This window comes from Rattus rattus, chromosome 10, assembly GCF_011064425.1.
Source record: "Rattus rattus isolate New Zealand chromosome 10, Rrattus_CSIRO_v1, whole genome shotgun sequence".
NCBI classification, from domain to species: Eukaryota; Metazoa; Chordata; class Mammalia; order Rodentia; family Muridae; genus Rattus; species Rattus rattus.
In genome coordinates, this window is record NC_046163.1 from 53,408,073 (window position 1) to 53,419,860 (window position 11,788).

At 43.6% G+C, this 11,788-nt stretch overlaps 1 protein-coding gene across 1 annotated transcript; it reads right to left on the reverse strand.

The window, feature by feature from the left end:
- Positions 1-3,200: 3,200 nt before the first annotated feature.
- Positions 3,201-6,755, reverse strand: Grem2 (gremlin 2, DAN family BMP antagonist). Its single transcript, XM_032915412.1, has one exon. The coding sequence runs from the start codon at positions 6,742-6,744 to the stop codon at positions 6,187-6,189; it is 558 nt and encodes a 185-aa protein (XP_032771303.1). The 5' UTR covers positions 6,745-6,755; the 3' UTR covers positions 3,201-6,186.
- Between the last annotated feature and the right edge of the window lie 5,033 nt (positions 6,756-11,788).

The following is an 11,788-nucleotide window of genomic DNA, read 5'->3' on the forward strand; positions in this document are numbered from 1 at the left end:
TATCAGTGAGTTCATGTCATGTGTGTTCTTTTGTGACTGGGTTACCTCACTCAGGATGATATTTTCTAGTTCCATCCATTTACCTTAGAATTTCTTGAAGTCATTGTTTTTAATAGATGAATAGTACTCCATTGTGTAACTGTACCACATTTCCTGTATCCATTCCTCTGTTGAAGGACATCTGGGTTCTTTCCAGCTTCTGGCTATTATAAATAAGGCTGCTATGACCATAGGGGAGCATGTGTCCTTGGGTAGTTGCCCAGGAGTGTTAAAGCTGGGTCCTCAGGTAGTACTATGTCCAATTTTCTGAGGAACCTCCAGACTGATTTCCAAAGTGGTCGTACCAGCTTGCAATCCCACCAACAATGGAGTAGTGTTCCTCTTTCTCCACATCCTTGCCAGTATCTGCTGTCACCTGAGTTTTTTATCTTAGCTATTCTGACTGGTGTGAGGTGGAATCTCAGGGTTGTTTTGATTTGCATTTCCCTGATGACTAAGAATGTTGAATATTTCTTTAGGTGTTTCTTGGCTATTCAAAATTCCTCAGTTGAGAATTCCTTGTTTAGCTCCATACCCATTTTTTAATAGGGTTATTTGATTCTCTGGAGTCTAACTTCTTGAGTTCTTTGTATATATTAGATATTAGCCCTTTATTATAAATACAGGGACAAAAAGTGGAGCAGAGACTGAAGGAAAGGCCATTCAGAGACTGCATCACCTGAGGATTCATCCCATATGCAGCCACCAAACCCAGTCACTATTGCTGATGCCAAGAAATGCTTGCTGACAGGAGCCTGGTATGGATGTCTCCTGAGAGGCACTGCCAAAGCCTCACTGATACAGATGAGGAAACTTGCAGATAACCATCGGACTGAGCATATGAATGGCAATGGAGGAGTTAGAGAAAGGACTGAAGGAGCTGAAGGGGTTCACAATCCCATAAGAAGAATAACAATATCAACCACCCAGACACCCCCAATGCGCATGTACACACACACACACACACACACACACACACACACACTCTCACACACACACACACACACTCACACTCACACATAGTTTTGTTTTTGCAAAGCATGATAGAATCCTAGTGGTTCTGGGGGTGATTAAAAGAATATAATGTTTCTGGAGGCAAATTTCTAGTGTTTGTAGGTGGACTAATAAGAAGGATATTGCTTAATGGACACAATAAAAATATCAGCAATGGTGGTTGTGCTGGCTTGAATATGCCTGACCCAAGGAATGGCACTATTAGGATGTGTGTGTGGCCTTGTTGGAGTAGGTGTGGCCCTGTTTGAGGAAGTCTATTATTGTGGGCATAGGCTTTAAGACCTTCATCCTAGCTCCGTGGAAGCCAGTCTTCTCCTGTTTGCCTTTGGAATAAAATGTAGACCTCTCAGCTCTTCCTACACCATGCATGGACACTACCATGCTCCTACCTTGATGAATGGACTGAACCTCTGAACCTGTAAGCCAGCCCCAATTACATGTTGTCTTTATAAGAGTTGCCTTGGTCATGGTGTCTGTTCACAGTAGTAAAACCCTGAGTCAGTGGAAAACGTGAAAGGATAAAGCTACAATCCCTTCCCAGTTTCCAGGTCATACTTGGAATTCATTGGCAGGAGGCATGACCCATTCTGAGCAAAGATCTGAAATACCAGGACAACTCTATTCATTTATTATCTCCCTACACCTTAATCTAGGAATACTGAACCACCTAAGTAAATGTGCTTTAGAGCAAAGGAAAACTATTTGATGCTTTCGAGGATTTTTTTACTCCTAGGTTGTAATTGACACTAATTCCTAAAATATAAATGAGCCACCATGGCTACCTATTAGTGTTGAAGCAATAAAGGGTATTCTAATCATAGCTAAAGACTGGGTCTTGGTGGGCCATTGCTTAGAGAGCTATTTCTTAGAGAAACCTATTGATCTGGTGTCTCCTCTCCAAATGCAAAATTAGAAGGGATACCCTTGGAGGTTCGAAGAAATATCACATTGATTCTTTCACCTTAGATAAGAATTCTTACTGTGGAGAGTTTCAAGTCTAGACTCTGAAACGGCTCCTAACCCCAGCAAAGCAAGGAGTGGTATGGAGGGGGTGAATGAAATGCTGAAATATTTAATATTGTCCTGACTCCTATGTTGTCCTATTTATTTCACACATTGGCTCTTGCAATGATAATGGCAAGAAATCATAGTCCAACACTAGAATTGGTCTCTACCAGAGTAGCAATTGGGATTTTTGCCCTTATCTTCGAGCAAGAGAACAAGGCAAAATCTCCTTCCCTATGGGATGGACACCCAGTTTGTTTATTCTGTTGCCTCTAGTACATTTAAATTGTCATAATTCTTGTCAGAATATAGCTGGAGGAGACCTGGCTTTTGTGGGTATTCTGTACTATGCAAAAATGTCATGTAACAGGGCTACATAAGAAATACGGGTGAAATAATCCTATGCAGGAAATTCTTAGGCACTTACACAATATACTGTTGAGATGGGATGATTAACACTACAAGAATTCTGGATACCTTTGATACCAGACAAGATAGAATGGATATACTTTCCTCTTTGATCCAGTAAACTCTCTTGACACCACAGATATTCAACAAATACAAGAGAGCCTTGTACAGTTTAGGAATAAAGCTGGACTGACTAGAGGAACCTCAGGATTCAAAGAATGATACAGCAATATGGGGAAGGGTTAGGGGCTGGTTTTGTTTGTTTGTTTGTTTTACCACACATCCTATATTGGAAACTCCAGAAACCACCAGAAGCTATGAGGTTTCACATAGTTCATCTTTGGTCCCATGGCTGAGATGTCTACTGTGTTTGAGAAGCTGTAGCCATGAACCTGGTAAGGGGAGGGCTTAAGGAAGATCTGGAGGATACCCTGAGGATAGACAAGCTTTGGTTACATTGTTTATGATCTGATCTTATCATTATCTCCCAAGCAAAACATAATCAATGGTGATAGATCACACTAAGTTAGCTAGAAATACACTCTCAGTTGCACAGTCAGCAGAGTAGAACATTTTCATTGACTTTACAACCTAGAGATCAGTCAGCCATGCTAGAGACTAAGCAAGAGTAGTGCCACTGATCCAAGTGGAATGTTCTTGTTTAGTAAACTAAGATAAATTCTTGTTGTGTTGAATTTAAATCATTCAAGCTGTAAAGTGAACCACGCGTCTGCAATTTTATCAAGGTTTTTATTTCTTTTATTGATTGTTGCATGTCTTAAATGGCAGATAACTCAGTTTGCAGGAAAATGACAACACTGTGAGGCCGAGATGTGTTTAAATTAATAAATGTCGAAACCCGTGGAAAGTAAACATAGAATGAAACCAAACAACACAATTTCTGGCTTCTGTAAGACATGAGTGTGGTGCACTGGCTACAGGAGAGAAGAGGAAACTGACAGTGGACTTCTCTTTGCATCTTTCGTGCAAAGCTTTCTCATTCAATATCTCTTCTTCCAAGAACACTGTGAGTACATTCTGGATTCAACTGGTGGGTGTCTCAAAAAAAGGCTTGAAGTTCCTATGGACTGGATGTGAGAACCATCCCCATCAGATCTGCTTGCTTGATGCCTGTTTCTGGTTCTCTTAGAAGATCTCAAGCCCCCAAGGAACGTTTGTGATAGGAGCCAAGGGTGAACTCCCAGAGGCTGGATAAATGCACTCTGGGTGCACCACAATCCTTTGCTACCCAAGGATACAAGTGCAGAATTCAGCTTTTATGGCACATGATGCCAGGATCACATAGAATCCTAGAGTATCTTTATTTGTTCTATAACTTAATAGTATACCTATAAAATAATTACATTATACTTATAGCTTTTCTTCATTTATAAACAAGACAAAATTTAAATACAATTTGAGCCATTCAAAGGTAAACTGTATACATACAATAAGCCAAGAAACAGCCTCAGACCATAGCATATCATATAGCCTTCATGGGTACACCCACGATTGGGATCAAAAAAGAGTGCTCACGTATATACTTTGTGGGTTCCTAACTTAACTTTTCCTGTTAATGTGTGGGTCCCATTAATAGAATAACATGGGCTGGCTTTGCAGCTGGGTGTGAGAATCTTCTCCTCAGCCTCTGGTTACACGTTATCATCCTCCATTAAGGACACTCATAATCTCCTTCACAGCTTTTCTGCTGCATGTTCTGCTCTGGCTCTCGCTTGACCTTTTCTGCTAAAAGTGTAAAACTGTAGCTCTGACTTCTGGCCCCCTCTTCACTTTTTGCCCTCATCCCTGGGGTTTCTAGCCCTCTGTGATTTTTTTTTCCACTTCCCCTCCTTTCTCTCTCCTGTTCCCAGGCTGGGCACTCTCATTTCTGAAGCTAACATCCCCTTCAAAACCACACACTCTATACTTGGGGTCACTGTGTGGCAGATGTAACTAAACTAGAAAACCTGCATTGCAATCCAGGCAAAAGGCTTCATGACACACCCTCCCCAGCTCATCACAACCCTCCTTCTCCGAGTGGCGGACTGGAGAGCCAACATCATTGCTAAGTACCCCGAAGCTTGAGTCTCCACCAGCTTACGGATCGTCTCTCTCACATACTAGGAAACCCGTTCTTGGCAAGAGCGTGGACTCAGAAATGATCAACCCAAGGGTTTGAGCATATTCTGATTCCCACCAATGGCTTCTCATTCACATTTGTCAGATTCCGTACATGCCATGCACAGGGAGGCCTCCCCGGGAAAAATTGCACAAAGAGAACTTGAGTGTAATTTTGAAGGAAAATAAATAATTTAAAGTCCTCACGTCAAAAGACCACACTACAGAGACTTCAACAACTCCTCAGCAAAACTGAAGATGACTGAAATGTTTCTTGGTATTTTTAGGGGTCTACTCTTTGTAAAGGAAGCTGTCCTCTGAGGGACAGTTCACCTACATTACTACCCTCTATATTTGCTCTATATTTCTGCCTGTGTCAAAAAAAAGTCTCCATACCGTATATTCTTCCGTATCATTTAATAGAAAATATTTGTTTGCTTTGTGTAATGGCAGTGAAAACAGTACCAGGTCTCATCTCATCTTTCAAGATTTACAGCTTCCTAGTGACTCCTCTGTATGTGCCATCTGTCCTAATCCGATTTCTACACTATGTGACAAAGCTTTATTTAGTGTCTTCTGTGATGTATTAAAAGTAAAATCATGACGTGTCCCACCTCCCTGCTCAATCTGGAAAAAAGTGTGTGTGTGGGGGGGTTTGGGGATGGGGGGGCAGTGAATTGCTGACCTGGCAGTTTTTCCACAGATCACTCCATGCTTATACTCCCTATTCAGAATGGTGCAGCAAAGCTAGAGTCCAAACACGTGACTTGATATATGAATATGTTGATAATACTTTTAACTGTTTTTTTTTTTAACGTGATAGGTCAATTATAAAACTGACATTAATACAGAAACCTTGTGAGTGATACCATGGCAGCGGGAATAGCATGCGCACCAGAGTTTATCTTGAGCTTCAGATAGGGTCTATGAGGAGGAAAAAAGACATGGTGGTGTCCAGAGGTGTGGGGAGTCTTGCCTGCTCAGTACAGTTCCTAGGGAAGTCCATTTTCTGATCCACTTAGCTCGGCTTGTCCTCATGGGTACCAAGCTTATTCCGGGACCCCTTGCAGGTGAGCATCTCCTTTAGAGATGCTGCCCGCATCGGCATTACAGCAGCGGCAGAGCTGGGCAGCTCCCAGGTCAGAAAAACGAATGCCCACACCACAGAGGTCTGGTGGCCAACAAAAGTTTGCAACAGAAGAGTCATGCATCCTTCACCAGGGAAGGGTCAAGCTGGAGTGTAGGATGTGGCCAGGGAAAGACTGGCTTTTCCACATGGTGGAAACGTCAATCCCGGATGGCAGTGCATCTCCTGAAAAGTCCTGTCGAGTTTCTGGGAGTGGAGTTTACCAACATCTTCTGTGTCCAATCCGCAAAACATGGATTTGGAGACACAAGTGTAGCCTGGGGTGGATCGGGGACACGTCGACAAAGCTTCACTTGTGGTCCGTTTTTGTGACAAGGACGCTGTTAGCCCTAAGAGATGCATTTGCTGCTGACAGGGACACCGGGCAGAGTGTGAGTGAGCTCAACAGAAGTGGCTGTGGTGCAACCCAGGGGGAAGGGTGCTCAAGGCTGAGCTTGCATCCTGCCGCGGTGAGTTCACTGCTTGTCAGAGTCACTCAGGTTCACGGACATGCACCGGCAATGCTTCACCTTCTGGATCTTCTTGATTCGGAAAGGTGGATCGAGACCCGGGCATTCGAGCTCCACGATGACCGAGGTGACACGCTGGGGCTTGCAGAAAGCGCAGGATTGGAAGGAGTCCTCCTCCTTTTTCACGTGTCGCGGGATGTAGAAGGAGTTGCACTGGCCATAGCAGAAGCGGTTGAGGATGGTGCGGCTGCGGCAACCCTCCTCGCTCACCGTCTGCCGCAGCGGCTGCGTCTTGCACCAGTCACTCTTCAGGTACTTGCGCTCGGTGACCACCAGGGCCTCCTGGCTGGAGGCCAGCACCTCCTTGATCTGGTGATGCCATCTCTCTGAGTTGTTGGTGCTACCATCCTTGTAAGGCGAGGGGATGGCGCCCGCAGGCCGGTTCTTCCGTGTTTCGGCTACCTTGACCAGCACAGCCACCAGGAGCAAGGTCAGCGAGAGCTTCCAGAACATCCTGCAATGAAAAACGAGCTGGTCAGGAAGGGTTATCGGGTGGACATCCATCTTTTTCTCTTAGTGCTTATGGCTGGATACCCAGAAATTAAATAGGACAACAGCAGGCAGCTGTGAGCACACGACACAGTACCCTATAACCAGTATGTTTTACCATATTAGGAGAATGTTGTGCGGTGATATGGAAAGTGTTCCTCCTAGCTCCTGCTATTTAAACGTTTAGGTCTCGGCTGGTGAGTCACTAGGGTAGTGTTGTTGTAAAATTATATTAAATGGTTTTCTTTCACCCCACGAGGTCTGGCACTGCAGTGCTCCGAGATATCTGCTAGATATCTTGCCAGAAATACACACCCAAACTCCGCGTCTCCGGCCCAGTGTCTCTGCCGCCACAAACTCAGTTCTCCAAAGGAAAGAACGCACAACACAAAAACCTCTGGTCCAATTGATAAGATATAACTGCCCACCTAAACATACAAAGCCCTACAAACATCCATCCCTTCAGAACACTCATAACAACCTGTAAATACACAGAGTGGAATCTTAACGTCAGCCTCCATGTTCTCACCGAGGCCTCTCTGCAGTCTCCTCCCGTCTCCCGTCTTTTTCGTTCCAGTCGCCTCCTCTTCCCTCAAACTTTTCTCCCTCCCATCCTTCCTTCTCAATGACAGGCCTCATTCTCTCTTGTAACTGCCTCATCCGTATGACATCATCCCACAGGGTAGATAGTTGCTGCTAATTCCCGTCTCTTCTTTCCTTCCTTCTGCTGCTGAGTCCCACCTGAATTACTGCCACTATACCTTTCTTGAAGAGTCAGGTTGTATGCCTTTACACTGTAAGCCAAAATAAACCCTCTCTTAAGACATAGCTACATAGTCAGGTATTTTGTCCCAACAACATAAAAAGTATCATTGCTATAGCATATGTTGAACAATGTCAGAGAAAAATAAAAAGCCAGTAGTGTTAATGTAGCCCAAAGCCAAGGTACATTATTAGTAACAATAGCACAGCCAAGGTACGTTATTAACAACGATCACACCCAGGATGCACTTTACAGGTGTGCACAATGTAGGTTAATGCTAGCTTAATTGCTTGACATTTGACTCTCTCAGCCGTTCATCTGTGTCTCAAAACAGCCCTAGGCTCTACCCACTGTGGATTTCCTACTCCACAGTGAAGTAAACTGAGACCCACAGAGGTTGAGCCCTTCATCCCAGATTTCATTCTTCAAACTTTAAGTTCATGCTGCCATTTAGTATTAGAATAGCTAGTACTTACTGGTTCTTAAAGTCTAACAAAAGCTTTTCCTTTTCCTTTCAAGATATGTAAATGTAACTAATAGAGTTGCAAAAACTGGGTATGACTGCCTTCCCAACTTCACAGATGAGGAAACAGGCTTGGTAAGGCTATGCAGCTTGCCAAAAATCACAAAGCCAGTATATGAAGCATTTGAATCCTGGCATCCCGGCTATTATATTAACTTTCATGAAAGTAGCTAGCTCTTTCTTAAAAAGTTATGTTAAAATGGCTATGCTAAATCACAATGTGTGTCACTCTTACAAGCCCAGGTCTAAGTGACAAGTGGCTTTGTACCTCATCTCAAAGATGACATCTTCTGTCTTCAACTACATCTAGAGAACTAAACCCAGAGTCAACACTTTCAGGGGCTTTGTTAATACCAGTATTTTCCTGCTACGGTTACACTGTCAAACATCCTCCAGAGTCTATGTGAGTCCCCCCAACCCCAGTTTTGCATGTGGAGGACTCATTCAGATGTAGAACCTGATAGGAAGCCTTTGTGGGTTTGCACTTGAAAGAGACTGAGGGACCAGCATCCTTTCTTCTCTTTTGGGACTGACACGGTAAGCAGCTTTCTCTGCTGCATACCCCTTCCTTAACCCACCACTTCTCCATGGACTCATCTATGGACTGAAACCTTCAAAACCGTGAGCCAGGATAGACCTTTCATCTTTCTCGGTTTCTCAGCTTTGTAAAAGAAAACTGACTGCCAGGAGGTGTGGGGATAGGAGGAAAATGCATATATTATGCTTAGGGAAGGAACTGGAATAGTCTGGGTAATTTGAAGTTTAGGGTAGAGGAGTCCCCTAAAATCTGAAAAGGGTAGGCTAAGGAGATAGCTCAGAGGGTAATGTGCTTCCTGTGAAAGCCTAAAGACTTGTTTTTGCATCCCCAGCAACCATGTAAATAAATGCCTAGCATGAAGGTGCATACCTGTGATGCCAGGCTGGGTGGCAGAGAGAAAAGGATTCAGGGCTCACTGAGAAGCCCATCTAGACAATCTAGCCAAGCACAGAGCCCCGTGTTCATGAAAAACCGTTCTCAAATATTAAGATAGAGAAGAAAAATCGAAAAAGACTCTGTCCTGGTGATGATGCTACCAGAAACACAGGCTACTTTTAGAGAACACGGAGACGCCATTAACCAACAGGAAGAAACATTAGAGAGCTGAGAAAGAGAGAAAGGATTTGCTTTTTCCTGTTACTATAAAAACATTTGTCCACCACAATTATTAAATTTTAAGTCCAAGTTTCTTTTAAGGGCTTTTCTCACGCTTCCCTGATTCCACACATGAAGTGTCATATGATAATGGCCACACGTCCACCAGACCCATGGCAAGAGTTGAGACTTGGACTCGTTCAACGTATTGAGTATGTGGAGTGATTTGTGATCTCAATCGCCTCTTAAAAGGAGTCTTTTGGTTCTACTTTAATAATTTCCAAAATTATTAACACTCTAAGTAAACAAAATGAAAAGTTTTCAAGTCGCATCCAGGAAAGATTTATGGCCAGCCTAGTCCTCAGCTCCTAGCTCCAACAACAACTTATCATGAACTCTTGGTTCGGCTCAAACTTCAGGCTTCTCCTTCAGCAGCTTCTCACTGTCGTCAGGGAGAAGGGAGCTAAAACATGCCCAGATCGATTTGGGGCAGAAACTCTTCGTGTGAACAGTATTCGAAGTGGTGATTAGTAACAGGCGTTCGTTGAACACTTGAAAATGGCATGCGAACATCTGGCATCCATCCCTGGAAGAGCTGTCTCCCAGGAACTGAGGAAGTAGAGTAAACTTCCAACTTTTAGGAAAGGGAACGATATTGATGAAATCTACATAACTGGGACAAGTCTGGCTCTCCTCCCCAACCCAACTCTCTTACACACATAACTTGTGACACATGTGGCAGTAAGAGACTGGCGGAGGACATGGCCTCTCAGTGCTAGAACGGGTAAAACAGTTACCTCTTTTGCTACAATGACTGTTGGGGAGGTGTCCTTATTCCTAGGGACAGTTAAGCCAGCTGCTGCTCCTTGCTCCTGTAAGGGTGACAGGAGGAGAGAAGAGGTGCCTACCTATTCTTCAGTTTGTCATCTCTCCCATACGTATCAGTGTGACCTGAGTGTAGTATTTCAATGCTGTTCTGAACCTCTTAGCTATTCAGAGAAGTGGCTGGCATACAACCACCTCTCAGGAATGCTGTTCCAACTGCCAGTAACGACAGCATGAGGATACTTCATTTTACCCTCACATCTTGTGTTTGGCTTGTATCATAAGAAACTCATAAATAACTCCTGTTGGTTTTATTAACCATCCTTCTGGCCTGACAATGTTGTCAATTTGCAAAGTGTGCCAGGACTATAAATGCTGATGGCCTAAGCAGACTAGGTTGGCCAAAGTTGATTGTATAAAGAGAGAGCTGGTCGTGGAAGTATTTCCCCTAAGTGAACGCCCTTAGGCCTGACCTTTGAAGCCAGAGTGGCCTACCACCTAGGCAGTCAAATAATAAGCCCTTCCTATCAACTCTTCATAGAACAGCCAAGACAGACGGAAGGGAAGCTTCTCTCCCAGTACACATCTAAGTTCTAGAAAAGGCATGATAGAACTGAGTGTTTAGGCATATGCGGATATGCCAAAGCCAAGGATCCAGGGAAGCTGGGGACCTCACCCTCAGAGTGACCTTAATGGAGTTTAGACATCAGGACAAGGATGTACTAGACTGTATAGGTAGGAGTAGAGAATAGAATGGGGCAGAACATTTTCTATATTCTAAGAATTCCAGAACACCAGAAGATGAAGGAAAACATAGGAGATAAACTTCTCATCTACCCAACGAACCAAATGCTAACCGATCAAAACAGTGCAAATGCAACCTCACGGCCATATTAATCTTCAGGGATTGTTGCTTATAGGCCTTCTCCAGCTACAGCTAAGGGCACTCCATCTGTCATTTTGAGTCTGATACCAAGAAGATGATGTTTAGCTCCTTATCTAACTCTCTAGAGACACAAACACTGTAAATACATTTGTGCTGGACCAATGGCACACACACTCCTTTACCTGTTGCCTGTAGCTGCTTTTGTGCTGTAAGGGTAGAAAGAGTAGTGGAGGCAGTGACTATGATGCCCATGGTTAAAAAAAATATTTTCTTGTAGCCTTTGACAGAAAAGTTTAGACAAGCCTGTCTGTCTAACTTAATTGTTGCCTTTTCAGGGTTTGGTTCTTCGGCCTTCAAAATTTTTAACTTGTCAATGTTTCAGAGAGGCATAGAAAACAGTAAATCCTGTATGCCTACTCACCAAGACGGAAACAATGCCGACAACGCTTCTCATCTTTATTCTACAAGTCTCAAGTTTGAAAACCCATCCTATCAGTATCTAGAGAGGCAACGTTACAGTTCCCTCCCCCAACTCCTTCTGGATGTCCTCGCTGACATTACCAGCATTGTGCCTCTGGTCTGCGTCACACCGCCCACTGCTTAGGTGTCTGCTCGTGTGTTATGCATGAGTATTGTGTGAGTGTGTGTCATGATGTTTTACATAAATAATACCACCCTGTACTTTCCATTTCGGAAATATATGCTTGAGACTTTACACCCGCGGGTACTTGCAGAATCAGTCCATACCTCTGCTGACTATTAAAATGAATCATAACCTCCATTCATCTTACTGAGGGTGATTCTGCTTGTCTTCTGCTGTCAATGTTGCTGCACTGGACACTTTTAATATCTGTTTATTTATGCCCGCCAGCTGTGGGCTTTTATGACATATGTATTTATGTATTTATTTATTTGTTGTTGTCGCAGGAG